Below are 20137 nucleotides of genomic sequence, written 5' to 3'. Positions count from 1 at the left end.
AAGTTTTCATTTTGGTAATATTTATCTTATTTTATCATCATTTATTTACATTAATAAGTAGGAATTCTCATGTAATCATTTTGCAATCTATTTAAATCCTTTTCACAAAAAAAATGTTTTTAGTTGGATATTTTTCTACCATGATGCTACATTTAAAACTACACGTGTTTATTAAAAATCTAATAAAAAATTAACTAAATAATTTCCAAAACAATAATTGTTGCATTCTTGACTTAATTAAAAAAAAACCTGAAGTGTTGAGAAAGAGGCGGAGTCAGAGGCAGTAGTCTTTACTGTTTTTTACACTTCAACACCAACAGGAAAACAAACCACACAGAAAAATGACGAGAAAAAACAAACAAAAACTCAAATATCACCTTTTTTTCCTTCCCTTTAAAACGTAAAAAGCTCATTTTTTCCCCCTGATCGATTTCTTTTAATAAAAGCAAACGTTGGCACAAACGAACGTAAATGAGGAACAAACAAATAAACATGGGAACATTTTAAAAAGCTTATGAAGGAAGTTAAAACGTTAACAATAAACAAAAATTGACGTTTTAAATGCTTCATAATGAGCTGGATATTCTCTTTAAAACAAAACTTCATCTTGCAGACCAGAAGGGGGCAGTATTCAGAGTATTTATGGTCATTCATTAACTCTGTGCTGAGGTTGAAAAAGCTGCTGAAAACAGAACCAGAAAACTTTGTGTTTTGGTCAAACCTTCGCAGTAGTAGATGTGAAATATTTAAAAAAAATAAAGGCTTGGATGATTAAAAAAAGGAAAGTTTTAAAAATGACGTTAAACATCCACCCTTTCCGTTAGTTCGCTTCAATACTTAAACACTTTGTTTCACTGATTACAATACAGCGGTTAGTAGCTACGTACATTTCTATCTCATTTTGTTAGTTTTTTTACCTTTAATGCTCCTTAAAAGCGTTATGTATTGTAAGTTCACAACATCCAAAAAGTTTCTCCTTTAAAAAAACCAAACTTCATCTTGCAGACCAGAGGGGGGCAGTAATTAGAGGAAAAATGAGTATTTGTTGCATTTCTTTCGCTTCAGGGTGAATCATTAACTCTTTGCTGAGGTTGAAAACTCTGCTAAAAACAAAACCAGAAAACTTTAGGTTTTGGTTGAACCTCTGGATGAAGAATTACAAGTGAAATTATGTAAAGAATTAAAGGCTTTGATGAAGAAAATTACATTTAACGTCCACCCTTTCCGTTAGTTAGCTTCAATATTCACTTAAACACAAAATCTGCAGAAATGTTGATCACTTAGTTTCACAGATTACGATACAGTGGTTAGTGGCTACGTACATTTCTATCCCATTTTGTTAGTTTTAATACTTGTTAAAAGCGTTAAATATTGTAAGTTTCCAACATCCCAAAGATTTCTCCTTCTAAATAAACGTGATCTTCCAGACCAGAAGGGGGCAGTAATCTGAGTATTTTAGGGTGAATCATCAACTCTGTGCTGAGGTGGAAAACGCAGCTAAAAACACGAGCGTTACAGAAGCGGTTTTAGTTAAACTTTGGGACAAAGTATTAGGGTGTGTTCACACCTACGAACCCTAGAGCAATTTTTAGGATTTGTTCGCTCTGATAATCCTCGTTTGGAACCAAGTCTAGAGCGATTGTGTGGGAAAAAGTCATTGCCGAGTGGATGTCGCGACAGAGTCACTGGAACCACACGATCAAGACTCTGGAATCAATTAAAAAAAAGAAAAGTCTTTAAAATTAAAGCTTCAATACTTAAACACGAAATCTGCAGAAATATTGATCAGTTTGTGGTTAGTAGCTACGCACATTTCTATCTCATTTTGTTAATTTTTTTTTTCAATACTTGTTGAAAGCGTTAAATATTGTTACCATCAGTTTGGAAAAGCTTTGAACTGTTTTAACATCAATATTCAGTCGTTCTTTCAAACTTTCCTGGTTTTGTTCGGACAAATCGTCGATTGGTTCAGTTTGCTAAAGCGATGCACATCAAAGTCGTCTGGAAACAATCTACAAATTAGACACATTGGAGATAAAACACCAAAAAAAGCCCCATAAAAATCTGAAAAATGAAGGTTTAAAAGCAAGTTTAAAAACATTTATTCCGAGTTAAAGATTGAAGAATGGATGAGCAAAAGGTCTGGGCTGGTGAGAAACGCTGGCTGAAAAGGTTTGGGTTTGAATCCCTGCAGCAGGTCAATGTGAACATATTTTTCATAATCAAAAAAAAAATGTATTAGTTTTTTTTTTTAATTGGCGTCGTACCATCAAAGCTTTTTTTCTCTTACTTTCATCTTTTTTTACCAGAGGAAAAACTAAATCTGAGAAAAAACAAACATTATTCACAACTCGACAAAACAAAGAAACAATCCAACATATTGTAAATAAAAACAATTAAAAAACACACGCTGAGCGCCCCCTGGTGGAGCTAAAAGAAGAACATGTTTCATAGAGGGATGATGAACTGGTTCTGTTCCAGGTTTAGAAGAAAAATAAGAAAATCTGCAGGAACAAGACGTGATAAACCAACGTCTCGTGTTGCTTTGTGAGAAGTTGCTTTGATTAGTTGTGAGCAGCGCGTTGGCGGCTAACGGCTAGCGTTGGCGGCTAACGTTGGCGGCTCCTCTGGAACTGGACTCGTGTTCTCACAGCGGCTCAAATTCATGGCGTTGTGAGGCAGCGGTCCCGGAAAAGCTGCTCCACCACCGACGAGTCGGCCAGCGTGGAAATATCGCCCAGGTCGCGCTCGTCGCAGGCAATTTTTCTCAGCACTCGACGCATGATTTTACCTGCAGAAGAAGAGTCGTTAGCTTTAATAGGGTGACCATATTTATATTTAAATAATGAGGACACTTGGGCCGACCTCTTTATACTCAAAGTACTCCATGTTTTCTTAAATCTACCTTGTAACGACAAAATACAATACAGTAGATACATACAGTAAGTTGTTATTGTTCATAAGGTTTAAAAATGGACTTATCTCCTTATAAAAAGGCTTAAAGTATAACTGAAGTCAATCACCTTCATTATGCATTAATATAATCTGTCCTTCAAAAATCTCATATAAACCTTCTAAAAGTCTCAATCATTGAAACAATGAGAAACATCTCCTAGAAATGAAAACTATGGAAAAAAGTGTCAGTCCATCTTGGACTTTAGTCTCTTCTTTTCCTCATGTGACGATTTCATCAAAATAAAGCAGAATCTTTAATGATTCCATCACGTGTGAGTAAAATGACTGTAATAATATGATACTGACTTTAAAAAGCAACTCATTAGCTTTCAGAAACTGGTGGAATTTCTCCGATAGAACAAATATGACCAGAGTTATGGTCATTTAGATTAACATGTCCCCCTAGTCGCGTTCAGGGAACCTGGGAAACCGAGACATTATGATGAGTTTGTAAAACCTCAACGTGAAAAGAGGACATGTCTGGGTAAATGCAGATGTATGGTCACCCTAGTTATAGTAACTTTCAGCAATATAAAGCACCTGCAGATTGGTGGAAAAGTCTGCTAGCTTAATGCTAACCTACAATGGGAAATCACATTAACAGGCTAATGGAATTAGCTTGATATGCACGAACACACTCAATTACACTTTGACGCTTTTTGGAAACTTCAGCTGCTTCCTTTGAACCCTGATTTGTAGGGATGTAACGATTAATCGTAAGGCAGTTAAAAATCGATTCATAGGTATCAAGGTTCACATCGACGCTGTGAAAATTGAATCGCAGTACTTTTTTAACCAGCAGAGGGAACACTATCCAGAAGTGTTGGCGGCGAGCGAAATCTGCTAATACTTTCTTTATGGCAGCCTTCTACTCTTAAACATGTTCATAAATGATTCTTTACCCCTTTAGCACCGAAAGAATATCTGTAATATTACGTGAATATCTGTAAAAGTCACGTTTTTCTATTAGCTCTGTCTGCTAGCATAGCATCTCTTCTTCACTGCACAGAATAACTACATGCCAACCGACTACTGGGTTACCAGCGCCCTCTGCTGGTCCAAACAAATAACTGACCTAAATACAGTAAAATGACTGTTTTTTTTAAGTCCAATTGTTAAGACACAAAATACATTTTCAGTTGCACTTTTAAAAAGAAAAACTATTATGCAGTTTTGTATTGTTTACTATAGAACCAGAATTTAAATTAATAGGCTTCTTCTTCATTTGTATTATTCCTTTATTTATTTCATTCAAGATTTATTTTTAGTTAAATTGCATTGTTTTGAATAGTTTATCAAGGAATTCTTTTGACAATGAAAAATAGTATAGTATTTTCCCCCAAAAAATAAAGGAATTTTTTCAGTCATTCATATACAGTCCCATTTTGTAAAATAAATTGTGAGAAAATCGTATCGTGAACCCAGTATTGTGAATCGGGGTTGAGTGAATCACTACATCCCTAATGAATTACTATGGCAACCCCAAAGGGTCAAAATTAAACTTCAAACTGTACATGAGTAAATGACACTAAACAACCACTGGATGGCGCCATTACTGCACCATCAAAGCAACATGATTCAGTTTTTTTTTAAAGATGTGACCCTTCCACGTGTCGCTGACTGTACATGATCCACAGTGTTCAGCAAAAGTTGAACTGACAGCCAGAGTGAAGCTCCGCCCCTCAGTCTAAGACTCATTCTGTGACATGTTGGTGTTTTAAAGGATTTAAAAATCTGTCCTAAAATCTTTGAAATGTCCTTATTAGTAGATTTGTCTAATAAAACACATTATTATGCAAAACATTTGTTTTATTGCTTTTCAAAATGGGACTGATTGACTCTTAGAGAATAAAAAACACACAAACCCTGAGGATAGAAGTTCTTCAACAGTTTGATTTACTCTCTCACTTCAACCACCAGAGCGTGTCAGCGCACTGTTTAAGGGAGAGTAAACGTCCTTTAGGAGAGCTCTTCTTCTCTGCTTCATTGTCTAATACCAAACCTCAGAGTTGGATCTGTCGCCCCCTGTGGTCATAGATTATTTTTCAGGTCACAACTGTTTTTATCCTCTTTTTGTAAAAAAAGAGGTTTACATTAATATATTTACGTTTTCCTGATTTTTCAGAGCAACCGAAAGCAGCACAAGTTGTTATTTTGACTGAAAACGAGGCTAAATTATGTAAAAATCAGGCTGAATGTTTCACTCCAATAGAAAACAATGGGATGTTTACAGACAGTGGAGCCGTGTGACATCATCAATCACATGATTTCAAGATGGAGGAACACAGGCTCTAAAACTGTAAAGTAGTCCTATTTTTAAAAACCAATTATGGTCCATACAGACATAGATCTACTAATAAGAACATTTAGAAGATTTGAGGACACATTTGTAAAAAACAGGACGATCCTTTAAATCAGCAGGTGATCATGTTATTTGGTGATTATATGAACATGTGATTTTTACCTGATCTGGTCTTAGGGAGTCCTGGAGCGTTCTGGATGTAGTCCGGGGTGGCGATGGCGCCGATTTTTTCCCTCACTGCATGAACGCAGATATATTAAATATAGATATATTAAACATAGATTATCCTCTAAACGTGAGCGTGCGTCACCCTCTCACCTTGTTTTCTAAGCTCCGCCTCCAGCGGGCCGCTGAGCGTGGCGCCCTCTGTTAGTGTGACAAAGCAATATAGGCTCTCCCCTTTGACCGGGTGGGGTCGCCCCACCACGGCCGCCTCGACCACTGCCGCATGCTCCACCAGCGCCGACTCTATCTCGGCCGTGCTCAGCAGGTGACCTGGGAAGGGACGGACCAATCAGAGAGCAGCAGGCTAATGCTAACGCTAACGGTAGGAGGCAGGCGTTACCAGACACGTTGAGCATGTCGTCGATGCGTCCGGTGATCCAGTAGTAGCCATCTTTGTCTCTGCGGCAGCCTGCACACAAACAGGAAGTGCAAGGATTAGTCAACAGGAAGTGGAAGGAATATGAAAAGGCCGCTGCACAGAGAGGGGACACATTTTATTTTCCCAGCTACATGTTAACGGATGATTCACACAAGGTGTATCACTTCAAATGGTGATCATTATATCTGGTGACACAGCGACAGTAACGAGGCTTTAATGCCGTCCGTGTTTTTGGAACTTTAAATCTTAACTTATCACAGTGGGCGGGCCCATAAAGATGTGACTGTATCTGATCTGAGGGTCACATGATCAACATTCATGTCATCATTTAGAATAAATCACATGAACTCCATCTTCTCTCACCGTCTGCTGTGACGTAATATCCTGGGAACTTTTTAAAGTATGTGGATTCAAAGCGGGAGTGGTTCCCGTACACCGACCTCATCACTCCGGGCCACGGCTGCTTGAACACCTGAAAGAGATGCAGAGGGGGCGGAGTCACAATAGAGGAGGGGAACAGATGGAGGAGCTGCTGCTGCACAGGATTCCTGACCAGGTATCCCTCACTAGGACCCTCTAGCTCCTCCCCCGACTCGTTGAGGATGGCCGGCACCACGCCGAAGAACGGGAACGTCTGCGGACACACGGAGAGACGTCACAGAAAGAATGATGAAGCGAGGAGGATAAACGTGACCACAGAGAACTTTCACTCACAGCTGATCCAGGCTTCATGGGCGTGGCAGCAGGCAGAGGCGTCAGCATGTGTCCTCCCTGTCAAACACAGGTTTCAGTGCTTTAGTAAGGCACCGCCCACTAGGGGGTGCCACAACGCTCAGATTAAAGCGGCCCCGCCCACTCACAGTCTCCGTTTGCCAGAACGTGTCCACGATGGGACATCTCTTCTCCCCCACCACCGTGTAGTACCACTGCCACGCCTCCGGGTTGATGGGCTCGCCCACCGTACCCAACACCTTCAGCGAGTTCCGCTTGTACCTGAACGCCACACGACAGGGAGAGGTTTAGGGTTGGTGTGTGTGTGGAGCGTTCCACATCACCTGAACAAGCTCACAGTGCAGCACGCTTGGCTCCGCCCACGTGTGCTCAGTGTAAACCGTGTTATCTCAATGGTGGTTCCATGACAAAGTTCAGAGATAAACCTTCATCTGATCGTCAGTGAAAGCAGCCTCCCTTTTTATCCATAGTGAGAAAAGTTTCAGCTTTTAAATTTTTATGCAAAAAAAATTGGTTTCAAATCAAATTTAATAGAAGTAAAAAATGATCAAAGGCAAACATATTCATCATTTATTATTTTATAAAAATCTAAAGGCTTTGTTGGACAGGGCATCAGATCAGAGCTTTTAAATTAAACAAAGTTAATACTTTTGAAGTTTTAAAATGACAATTTTTTTATTGATGACAGCGACCAAAGTTTGAAAAAACATTAAAAAAAAATAAAATAATGATAATTTGAAACAGTTTAGATGGTGTTAAACTTAGAAAACCCTCGACTTGAAGATAGAAATGATAAATATGCTTTGATTTATTTCTGTTCAAATCTCAGTTTAAAACACATTCTAAACTCCATTGTTTTACTAGCGCAAGGCATGATGGGTAATGACGTAGGGTGGTTGTGCGTAGCTCTGGAATTTTCAGTGGAAGCGAAACAAAGGCAGCGATGTGAGTCTACAGAGATTTCTACAAGAGAAGAAGAAACCTGAGCTAATAGAAGAGCTCATATCTCCTAACTTTGTTTTTAAAGGTCAGAATTTTAAAATAAGTGTTTTTAATACTTATACTTTATACTATATATATTAATTATTTTAGGGAATTTCAAAATTAAATCGATTAAAAATTAATGTTGATTGTTATAACCTGATCAGTCAGTGCTGCCACCTACTGGTAGACGTGTACAGTGCAGCGTGACGACATTAAAAAGCCTGACACAGAAACATGAAGTGATTCGCTGACTCACCTCTGCACCGGTTCACTGCCGTACTTCATCAGCAGTCTGATGGCGGTCGGCGCTGTGTAGAATTTGCTGACGCGGTATTTGTCTACGATCTGCCACATGCGGCTCACGTCAGGAAACGTGGGCAAGCCTTCGAACTGAGATATACACACACACTGTTAGCCCCGCCCCCTCAGTGACAGTGACCATGGAGCCGAGTAGTTCCACGCTCCCTGAACTCACCAGGACGCTGGTGGCCCCATTGGCCAGGGGCCCATAGGTGATGTAGGAGTGTCCGGTGATCCATCCGATGTCGGCCGTGCACCAGTAGACGTCGTCAGGCTGATGGTCAAACACCAGCTTAAAGGTGGTGGCGGTGTAGAGCATGTAGCCGCTAACGGAGTGGAGCACGCCCTGTGGGTGCGACACAGGTGTTACACACCAGCTACTGACATGCTACCAATGCTACAGACGAGCTAAATATGCTACTGACAAGCTACTAGTGCTAAATGTGAACTACAGCTACTGATGAGCCAAAGATGCTACAGGAAAGCTACTGACAAGCTAAAGATGCAATAGGAGAGACGATGTCATAAGATGTCATTAAGTTGCAGATGTTACTGTGTGTGTGTGTGTGTGTGTGTGTGTGTGTGTGTGTGTGTGTGTGTGTGTGGACCTTGGGTTTCCCGGTGGAGCCGCTGGTGTAGAGGATGAAAAGCGGATCCTCTGACTCCACCCACTCCGGCTCACACACGTCAGATGCTCCTCGGAGGAGAGCGTGCCAACACAAGTCCACGTCAGGGTTCCACGGCACCTGAAGAGAAGAAGAAAAACACCACCAACAAATCACAAACAACCTTTAGATCTACGTCACAACAACAACATGTCTGCGATCTACGAGAAACTAAAGCAGAAAACAGAGTTAGTGTGAGAAACATGCCTTTGGAAACGAGCCCTGAAGAGAAAGACGTGAGTCACCATGTGTTAGGACCAAAAATACACACTTAGAAAAACTACAAACCAGAAATAATCAGGAAGCGGGAAAATAAGCGCTTCATTTGTTCCATTAAAACTTTACACGCTCACGTAAATCTTTTTACGTGCGCACGAAAAAAGATTTACACACTTTGCGAGTTCTTACGTGTGTGCTTGTGAAATGCGAAAAACTTTTAAAATGCATGTAAAAAGTGTTTTATGTGCAGGTAAACAATTTTATGCAAGCACTTAAAAGTTTTACGCTCACAAGACCGTTCTCGTACGATGAGAACAAGAAACCGTTAAAGTCGCACACGTTAAAAAAAATTCAATTCATTTCATACAATGTTTAAATGTATGAAGAGTTTCCACAAATTCAGTCCCAACTGTCAAACATCTGCTATTTTACATTAAAAACAATGAGTTTTTATTATTTTACAGATTAAAACTAAGAATGATCAGCTGTAAAACATTGCAGTGAAAGTGAATGATGAAAACTCTTTTACATTTACTGATTCTAAGCATTCAGCAGGTAAATGTGAGTCCAGGCTGTGAGTGAAACGCTGACAGGTTCAAAGTTGAGCTCAGTCAGAGGAGGAGAAATACCTTCGGGACAGGGCGACATTTCTTTACTCTCCCTGTCTCTTTCTCCTGTTGCATTATGGGTAGAGGAGGAAGAGGAGGAGGAAAGACAGGTTTAAAAACATGTAAAATGCAGCAGAAATCATAAATACAACCAAAGCAGAGACTGTAATGATGATGAATGATGTGAAGCAGTTTCCAAACCACCAGAAAGTGACTTATTTTGAATTATCGAGTCGTCGTTTGAAATATATATATATCACAACCAGCCACCACTCAGACAGACACTACTTAACACAGAGGTTCTCAACGTTAGGGTCAGGACCTCATTTGGAGTCGCGAGACACTAAGAGGGGGTCACCAGATGTCTTTCAAGAAGCTAAGAATATTTTTTTTAACAATTTGAGTTTCTGCAGCTACACCAAACTCACCAAATTTTTACCTTTTTTCATCACTTTTCTTGCCATATTTTTTGCTTGTTTTATGCATTTTTGTTACATTATTCCCATTTCTGACACTTCTACATCACATTTCATTAGTGTGTGTGTGCATGTACGTGTGTGTGTGTTTACCTGTAGATCTGGACACGAGCGTTTAGCAGGAGGACACTGAGAGCTCAGGTCGTCTTCTGCTGCTTTGGACAAATGTCTCAGCATGATACACTTCTCTACTGGGAAACCTCTACACACACACACACACACACACACACACACACACACAATCATCAACTTTTATTAAAAATATCCTATTCTAATAACAAAAATAATGATAATTTTTTTTTAAATTAAGAAAATAACAATAAATATAATAATAAGACTGTAAACAACAAGAACAATATATAATTAAGAATTATAATAATACCAGTTGGGGGTTACACTTCTATTGGTCATCATGTTATCTGTAAAAAGCTTCTTATTAGGTGCTTCTTTTATTGTTTTGTGACAAAAAAACATTTACTGCCCTAAAAAATACTGAGAATTATAACATTTGAAAATTAGTAGGAAGACGTTTATAAACAAGGAAAACTAAACGCATTTAAAACATTAATATTAATAATATAATTCTGTCATTACAGAAGAAGAAGAAGAAGTGCAGAGTTCAAACTTTTGATTCATGAGAGGTGAGCTGTGTGTGTGTGTGTGTGTGTGTGTGTGTGTGTGCCCCGTCTTACTTTTCTCTGCATTTCTGTAGCGCCTCGTCAGCTAAGAGCTTCAGGTTGATCAGCTTATCTCCTCGATAGAAGCCGTCTGACACACACACACACACACACATAAATATATAGAAATGGTAATAAGCAGACACTTAATCACTTACTTTTGTTTTTCTGTTTAAAAATGACATATCTGCACAGTGAACATTTAACATTCACCTCTTTAATATTGATTATTACGATGGTGTATCAGGGCCACATTAAAATAAAAATACATTTGAGCACAACGATTAAAGTCAAAATTTGATGAGAATAAAGCCATATTTTAATAAACTGGTGATGGTCTAGTGCTCAGAATTCCCTGTTGAAGTGAACACAACGTAACGTTGATATCCCTGAAGTCGACCACTTCCTGCCACTTCCTCCTCCACAATAAAAGAAGCTATTAGCTCTAATTCTTTGGTCTTTAAAGTCCTTAAAGTGGTAACAGTGGTGATGATAGTATTTCACCATGTGTGAAACATAAAGACTAATATATTCTCACTAAATGTTCCACATTCTCCAGAACACAACATCCTGTTTGGATTTATGTTTTGTGCTGTGGGGGCGCAGAGAAATAGTCTGCTTCTGTTTTTTCACCTTTGAGCATCCAGGATCAGCCCATTGGCAGGTAGACATTTGTAGAGCTGGACTCCACCTTCTCCTTTGCTCATCATTCTGACTGTTTTTAAAAAACAGCTCCACCTCCTGAGGAAACTGAGCACTAACTTATTAAAGTGCCCATGTTATGTTAAATTAACTTTTCTCTGTTTTAAACATGATAAAGTTCTATTATGGCTTCATACACATGTCCAAAGTGTTTATTCCATTGATTCCATCAACTATTAGTTAGAGGGTGATTTACTCTTTTCTTACTACAGGGTGAGACCAAACATCTCGCTACTGTTTAATGACGCGTTCCCACTTTGACGCAGCACTGAGCTGGAGAAGCCACGCCTCCAGGAAGCTCTCTATCGTGATTGACATGCAAACAAACATGCCCACGAAGGTGAACATGTCAGCGTCCTTCACACAGTGCTATGTGTGTAATTTCTACAGCCTATGTATGTATCAGTGAATGCCCCGCCCCCACGCTCTGTCTGTGTTTATAAAGCAGCATGAGCTCAGCTACAGAGTGGGTGGGAGGAGGGTGGGCCGTCCTCTGGCCCTACGTCACTGTGCGGGGAGGAGGAAGCCAGTGTCCTGTCTATAGACACGCCCACTCATGAATATGCATAAGTAGGACGCAAATCAGCCTGTTTGTGTAGAGTTGGTCAGAAAATGACTTTTCAGAAGATAAAACACTGGAAAACAGGCGAGTTTGGGAAAATAAACTTCGAATACTATGTTTTTAAATTTCTTAGAACAAATGGAGATGATGGTGAATAATAACATGATATGCTTTAACCCTGGTTTATGTCCTGTACAGCTCCCTCTTCATCAAATCCAAAAACAAACTGTTCCGTGTTGTCAATCAGGCAAGTAGAATTATTGGTTCACCACAGACGCCCCTTTCTGAACTGCACCACCCACTCTGTGATCACAGAAGACCCATCACACCCCCTCCATCGCTCCTTTCAGCTCCTGCCATTGGGCAGACCGTACAAAGTTCCTCTGGCTCAGAAAAACATCTACAAACACACGTTCACCTCCTCCGCAATAACTGCTCTGAACAACATGAGATAGACATTACAATGCAAACTATTTCTATCTGTTGTTCTTAAAATGATCCTCATTGTGTGTTTTTAAGTCAATTTTATGTTTCATTGTGCTGAATGTGTCAAAAAAAATTAATCTGTCACTGCTTCAGGACAGACAAAGTTTATCTATTCTATTCTAAATATTACAACTTTAATCTTTTAGGGCCCAGATTTTTTAGTTTTAATGTAGCCATAATACGCCTTCGTAGATTAGAATTTATTTTATGACCTTTTTACAAATGCTTTTATATGGATCTCTCTCTTCTTTTACTGCCTTATATTAATGAATTGATTAGATAGCCTCAGGTTATTTTCTTTGCAATGATCGTATTGTTTTCTTGGCTTTGATCATGAGTGGAGTTTGTGTCTGAGAGCGTTAGCTGCAGTGTGTGTGTGTGTGTGTGTGTGTGTGTGTGTGTGTGTGTCACTGACCTGCGGTGATGACCAGTGAACACTGTGAGTCCATGATCCTCTCACACAGAGACTCAGCAGAGAAACCTGCAAACTGAGAGCACGACATGTTGGATGATGTCACGGTTGGGGGGGGCGGAGCTTAGACCTCACCACTATGGAGTGAACGGCTCCAATACGAACGCACGCCAACATGGCAACCACCAGTTCAACCACCATGGGCATGTAGATGGACACACGGTCGCCTTCTTCACCCCTGGAGGACATAGACATTAACCATCATTTATCAACTGTTGGTACGTTCAGATATGAGCACACGTGCGTTCCACCAATCAACGTTGACGTGATGGTATGCTACGATCAGATCTAACATCAGGTCTGATCTGGTGTAGATAATCTGAGTGGATTAGTGGAGCAGCAGCAACATGTGACTGAGACTGAAAATAAAACAATAAAGGTATTGTGGAGGATGTTATTTTGGCTTCAAATTGCAGGTGGATCATCTAGGCTATTGGTCCTCCTAACTGTCATTCATTCTGACGTAAGGCCGTCATACGTGCTCGTCCCGAGCTAGTTTTCACAAGCTGTGCATGCGCATTTTCAAGTGTTTATGTGTCACGTGAGCCATTCGCAAATCTTCATTTGGAAAGTTAGCTTGTATAAGCGATGCTGCCATTAACTTGTAAACAGAGCTGTGCACTAGGTAAACTGGGCTCGTGCACGCTCTCTCGCACACGTTTGATAGGCGTTCCCTCATGGGAGCAGGTTGAGTGTTGCGCATGTGCATTTTTTTTTAAAAGTGGGGAGGGCGTTTCTTTTCTGAATGTCAGGAAAATCCTCCTCTATACCTTTAAACAAACCTCAGCTGTTATTGGAGCATAAATAAAAACACATTCATAACATCTAAACACATTATTCAAACTAAATACATCTAGAATATTTGCATTTGCTGAAAAAGAGCAAGTGATGATGCCACCTGCTGGCCCATGCCATTGAACATTAGCCATTAGCATTAGCCTAGCATTAACATTAATATTTATTTACCAACAGATAGCTGAATATTTTAAAAGTTGAATGGTTGAAATCCATTGAAGAACGGCTGAACAGCTGAAGTTTAAAGTTGAAGCTGTTAAATCTTAGAATGGGGACATTATTGAATAAAAACTTTATAAAAGTTACAAATCACAAAAGTACAAACACCTCTAGGCTGAATTTTTGACACGTTTTGGTATTTTAATTGTCAAAATTGGTCAAACGCTAAAGGAGTTGAAACATGCCAAAAAGTAAAGTTGTTCTCAGTGCACACAGGGGGGCAGACGTCTCCTGCTCAGTAGCTGATCCTCTTCCACAGAACATTTAAATTAGATCCTTTAAGTCCAGTTTTCACACCTTCAAAAAGCTCATCTTTGTATTGCTCCACCTCAGATGTGAGGATGATGATTTTCATACTGGAAAAGTACATTTTCTTGTTTGACCTCAGTGGGCGGGGCCTCCAAAACAGGAGGGCGTAGCATGTTAATGTTGATGGAATTCAGTCGCATTTATCAACACCTGATTATCATTTAAAAGCTGGGATTGGTCAGATACCCAGGTTTATAAATCACACATTAGTCCTGTCCTACGATACAATGTGAACTCACATTTACACACATGGTTGATAAATGAGGACCATGTGAGGGTCATGTGAGGGTCATGTGAGGGTCATGTGAGGGCCATGTGAGGGCCATGTGAGGACCATGTGAGGGTCATGTGAGGGTCATGTGAGGGCCATGTGAGGACCATGTGAGGGCCATGTGAGGGTTATGTGAGGGTTATGTGAGGGTCATGTGAGGGTCATGTGAGGGTCATGTGAGGGTCATGTGAGGGCCATGTGAGGGTCATGTGAGGGCCATGTGAGGGCCATGTGAGGACCATGTGAGGACCATGTGAGGGTCATGCGAGGGCCATGTGAGGGCCATGCGAGGGCCATGTGAGGACCATGTGAGGGTCATGTGAGGACCATGTGAGGGTCATGTGAGGGTCATGTGAGGGTCATGTGAGGGTCATGTGAGGACCATGTGAGGACCATGTGAGGACCATGTGAGGGCCATGTGAGGGCCATGTGAGGGCCATGTGAGGGTCATGTGAGGGCCATGTGAGGACCATGTGAGACAAAGACAAGGTGAGACTCTGACCCTGAGACTTGAGGACGTTGGAGAACTGACACACTCTCTGCAGCAGCTCTCTGTACGTCACCGTCAGCTCATCACCAGGGTCGTTTCCCTCCCTGAAGGAAACAAACACCTCACTTTAGCATGTTTTTATTGTGGTTCACATTCATATCAACACATTGACGAGTCACCAGTTATTACCATCACCAGCTGAAGTGATACACAGTGTTTTTATCTCTTTCACATCAATTAACATTCTTCTTCATTCATTGTACCTGAAGAACCAAGTTTTTTGTTCCTGTTCTCGTAAAAGCGTGTTTGATTGGAATTTTTCAGCCAATTATATAAAGATGTGAACGTGTAAAACCAGTTACACCTGCTCGTGCTGAAATGCACAACACGACACATTTGGCACAGGTTCAGAAGTTTATCCTGTAATGATCTGATCAGAGAGAGACGAAAACACTGAAACATAATAGTAATTCAAACAAATGTTCAGGACATTAGTGAAAAACTAATAAACAATAAATAATTAAAAGACACAGAACAAAGCTACAATGGCCTCATGTAAAGGATTTACAATATTCACGAGTGGTGAAATAACCCAAAAAAACCTCAAAGTTTGGGTCTAAAATAAAAATGAGGAAATCATGAAGACAAATAGTTTTATAACCCAATAAAGAGTAACCTTTATACGTAAAATGAAAACAGATCAGATTCTATCTTATATTCCCACATGCAGTTTATGGGCCAATGAAAACAGTTTAAAAAACAGTATATGTTCATAAATCCAGAGCGTGTGAGCCTAGAACCAATGTATATCTGTGACTAATCATTAGTGATGTGAACAGTCTATATTCATAGCTCTAAGCTGATCACATGGCAGGGAGCTGAGACATATGCTAAGTAGATTACTGAAGACCCAAACATGTTCCAGACCCAAACACACACTGACTTTATGACTATTTAGAGGAGCTGACATGTCCACCAGATAGGATGTATAGCAGATCTATTTCTATATTCTGAGAGAGTAGGTGGAGCTTATTACTATACCATATTTTCCTTTACATGTGATGGAGTTCCTGACATAATGAAATATGGACACATCCCACCCCCTCACTAATTGTCCATATCTCAAAAAGTATTGATATTTTGAAAAATTATTGAATAATGACCCTCCTGTGGACCCACCACCAGCAAAGGGATCCATAGGGGTCGGGTGCAGAGAGGACTGGGTGGCAGTTGAGGTGGGTGCTTCGGCGGCCCGGTCCGCGTCCACAGCTTCTGGCTGTTGGGACATGGACGTCACCTCGCTGGCGGGGGGAGCCTGAGCTTGTGCGGGAGGTTGAGCGGTACCGGCCAGATATAGTCGGGCTCACCTCCATGCACAGCTCTGTTGGAGTTTACCCCCGGTGAACGAGGGGGTCGAACGAGGGGGTCGGCATCCCTACGCCTTCGGGTTGGGGACAGGTCTCCCACCGTTGTCTCGGCCTACGAGCCCAACATCGGGGCAGAGTACCCGGTCTTCTTGGACTTCCTGGGAAGGGTACTAGACGGTGTCCCGACTGGGGACTCCATTGTTCTTACTGGGGGACTTTAACGCCCACCTGGGCCGCAACAGTGAGACCTGGACAGGGGTGATTGGGAAGAACGGCCTCCCCGATCTGAACCCGAGTGGTGTTTTGTTATTGGACTTCTGTGCCAGTTACAGTTTGTCCAACGAACACCATGTTCGAGCACAAGGGTGTCCATAAGTGCAAGTGGCATCAGGACACTCTAGGCCGGAGGTCGATGATCGACTTTGTAGTTGTATCATCTGATCTCCGGCCGCATGTCTCGGACACTCGGTTGAAGAGAGGGGCTGAGCTGTCAACCGATCACCACCTGGTGGTGAGCTGGATTCGCTGGAGGGGAGGAAGCCGGTCAGACCTGGCAGGCCCAAACGTGTGGACATGTTCTCCTCCTCCATTGTCGATGCGGCCGTAAAGTCTCTGGTGCCTGTCGCGGCGGCAATCCCCAAACCCGGTGGTGGCGCCCGGAAGTAAGGGATGCCGTCAAGCTGAAGGAGACCTACCTGGCCTTTTTGGCTGGTAGGACTCCGGAGGCAGCCGAGAGGTACCGGCAGGCCAAGCGTGCTGCAGCCCGCACAGTCGCAGAGGCAAAAACTCAGGTCTGGAGGAGTTCGGAGAAGCCATGGAGAAGGACTATCGGTCGGCCTCGAAGAGATTCTGGCAAACCGTTCGGCGCCTCAGGAGGGGGAAGCAGTGCTTTCACCAACACTGTTTACAGTGCGGGGGGAGCTGCTGACCTCAACTGGGGATGTTGTCGGGCTGTGGAAGGAGTACTTCGAGGGTCTCCTCAATCCCACTGCCACGTTTTCCGATGAAAGAAGCAGAGGCTGGGGACTCAGAGGGCGGACTCGCCCATCACCCGGGCTGAAGTCACAGAGATGGTTGGAAGCTCCTCGGGGGCAGGGCTCCGGGGGTGGATGAGATTCGTCCTGAGTACCTCAAGTCTCTGGATGTTGTAGGACTGTCTTGGTTGACACGTCTCTGCAACATCGCGTGGCAGTTGGGGGACAGTGCCCTGGATTGGCAGACCGGGGTGGTGGTCCCTCTCTTAAGAGGGGGGATCGGGGGGTGGTGTGTAGCTCAGTGGGTTGAGCGCCCGCCCCGTGTACGGAGGCTGTAGTTCCTCACCTGCAGCCGGGTCCAGGTTCGATTCCCGACCTGGGACCCTTTGCCTGCGTGTCATTCCCTGCTCTCTCTGATCCCTTTCCTGTCAAGCACTGTCATATAAAGGCCACTAGAGACCAAAAAATTCTTTAAAAAAAAAAAAAAAAAAAAAGAAGGGGGATCGGAGGGTGTGCTCCAACGACAGAGGGATCTCACTCCTCAGCCTCCCCGGCAAGGTCTACTCCAGGGTGCTGGAGAGGAGGATCCGGCCGATAGTCGAACCTCGGATTCAGGAGGAACAAATGCGATTTTCGTCCTGGTCTCGGCACACTGGACCAGCTCTATACCCTTTATCGGGTGCTCGAGGGTTCGTGGGAGTTCGCCCAACCAGTCCACATGTGCTTTGTGGATCTGGAGAAGGCGTGTCCCTCGTGGTGCCCTGTGGGGGGTGCTCCGGGAGTATGGGGTCCGGGGGCCCTTTGCTAAGGGCTGTCCGTTCCCTGTATGACCGCAGCAGGAGCCTGGTTCATATTGCCGGCAATAAGTCAGACCTGTTCCCAGTGCATGTTGGCCACCGCCAGGGCTGCCCTTTGTCACCGGTTCTGTTCATTACTTTTACGGACAGAATTTCTAGGTGCAGCCAGGGACCGAAGGGGGTTCAATTTGGGAACCTCAGGATTTCATCTCTGATGTTTGCAGATGATGTTGTTCTGTTGGCTTCCTCAAAATCAGGACCTTCACCGTGCCCTGGGGCGATTTGCAGCCGAGTGCGAAGCGGACGGGATGAGGATCAGCACCTCCAAATCTGAGGCCATGGTTCTTCACCGGAAAAAGGTGGCTTCCTCTCTCTGGGTCAGTGGATAGTCCTTACCTCAAGTGGAGGAGTTCAAGTATCTCGGGGTCTTGATCACGAGTGAGGGTCGGATGGAGCGTGAGATCGATAGACGGATCGGTGTGGCGTCAGCAGTGATACGGTCGCTGTATCGGACTGTTTGTGGTAAAGAGGGAGCTGAGTCGAGGGGCAAAGCTCTCGATTTACCGACCAATCTACGTTCCTACCCTCACCTATGGTGATGAGATTTGGGTAATGACCGAAAGGACAAGATCGTGGATACAAGCGGCCGAAATGAGTTTCCTTCGCAGGGTGGCTGGGGTGCACACTTCGTGATAGGGTGAGAAGCTCAGTCACTCGGGAGGAGCTCGGAGTACAGTCGCTGCTCCTTCACGTCGAAAAGGAGCCAGCTGAGGTGGCTCGGGCATCTGTTTCAGATGCCTCCTGGTCGCCTCCCTCGGGAGGTGTTTCAGGCATGTCCTATTGGGAAGAGGCCTCGTGGAAAGGCCCAGGACACGCTGGAGGGACTAAGTCTCTGAGCTGGCCTGGTGTCACCTCGGGGTCCCCCAGAACAGCTGGAGGAGGTGTGCGTGGATCGGGAGGTCTGGGCATCTCTGGCTGAGACTGCTGCCTCCACGACCGGCCCCGGATAAAAGTAGTGAAGAAAATGGATGGATGGACTGAATAATTACGGAACAACTGGTACAAGATTCAGAATTTTTTAGACCCAAGTGCGTGGGATATTAGTTAAAATGACATGGAATGACCCGAAAAGGAAATGTATAAACCTACACAGAAATGGGTAAAGTCTAGACATTCTGAAAGAGAAAATCGGACACTATGAAATGTTTGGAAGGGTTTGGTCTGGGATGATCAGCAATAAAAAATAAAAATGTACTCTACATTCACTGATGATGAGAGAGATTTTCCAAACTGATTCAATTAAGGTGTTATTTAATCACAATCTGTTCATTAGTTTTTGAAGTTTGACTGTTCACAAACGAATACATAAATTAACAATGGCAAAAAACATAATAACCACCATGGCAGAAGTACAGTTGCTCATTAGAAATAAACATTCATTGTATTTGAAAGGATGTCCTTGCATTTTTATGATATATTAAAAATACATTAACAGTTAATTTAGTCTCAAAACATTTTGCCAATAATATTGTTTATCAGCAATAATTTGTGGGACAAAACATCATCCAGCAAAATATGTTATAAAATGATGACACAGATCTACGTTAAGCAGAGGGCGTCTCTCTTAGGTAAACACACATCACTCCATCACTGGATGCTCACTAAGAGTGAGAAACTGGATTTAAAAACTCAGGCCACGCCCACTTTAATCATTGACGCGCTGACGTCTGCTCAGTGTCTCCACTGTCAAAACACACACGCACACGCACACACACGCACCTTTTAGGGGTTGAGTAGACTAGAAAACTTCAAAAATAATTTCTATGAAACAACCTCATAAACAAGGACAAAAAGTCAGTTTTCTCCAATAATGACAAATTTTGGATTTTGGAAAGATTTCTAACCTAATTTCTATTAGTTCTAAGTCTTCACCGTATGGCAGGGATTACTGCCCTTCAGAATAAAAGCACACTGACTGACCAGAAGAAGGCGACTTTGTCTCCGAGCTTGCGGTCGTGCACATTGCGGTCCAGCAGGTTGTAGCAGATGTTGGTGGTCGCTCCCTCCATGCATTTGATGAAGATTCTTCCTTTGGTCACATCAAAGTTATAATCCAAGAATCGACCCGAGTGTCTGGTTTTCCAGAAGAAATCTTTGGCCACGTCGCCCCA

General features: G+C 42.5%; 1 protein-coding gene across 2 annotated transcripts; it reads right to left on the bottom strand.

Moving 5' to 3' along the window:
- Positions 1 to 274: 274 nt before the first annotated feature.
- Positions 275 to 20131, bottom strand: LOC114466780 (acetyl-coenzyme A synthetase, cytoplasmic-like). 2 transcript variants are annotated; one of them, XM_028452502.1, is made up of 18 exons: positions 19947 to 20131; positions 14835 to 14932; positions 12820 to 12914; positions 12688 to 12760; positions 10538 to 10613; positions 9939 to 10047; positions 9391 to 9435; positions 8486 to 8623; positions 8053 to 8223; positions 7834 to 7967; positions 6722 to 6854; positions 6576 to 6632; positions 6415 to 6495; positions 6225 to 6333; positions 5823 to 5891; positions 5576 to 5752; positions 5420 to 5494; positions 275 to 2791 (listed from the first exon to the last, which is right to left on the bottom strand). In XM_028452502.1, the coding sequence occupies exons 1-18, from the start codon at positions 20033 to 20035 to the stop codon at positions 2664 to 2666; spliced, it is 1857 nt and encodes a 618-aa protein (XP_028308303.1). In that variant the 5' UTR covers positions 20036 to 20131; the 3' UTR covers positions 275 to 2663. The 2 variants fall into 2 exon arrangements, with proteins under 2 accessions (XP_028308303.1, XP_028308304.1); XM_028452503.1 differs by lacking the exon at positions 9391 to 9435.
- Positions 20132 to 20137: the final 6 nt, after the last annotated feature.

Source organism: Gouania willdenowi, chromosome 7, assembly GCF_900634775.1.
Source record: "Gouania willdenowi chromosome 7, fGouWil2.1, whole genome shotgun sequence".
Taxonomy (NCBI): Eukaryota; Metazoa; Chordata; class Actinopteri; order Blenniiformes; family Gobiesocidae; genus Gouania; species Gouania willdenowi.
The sequence above is the reverse complement of the archived record's forward strand: the minus strand, read 5'-3'. Positions and strand labels throughout refer to the sequence as shown.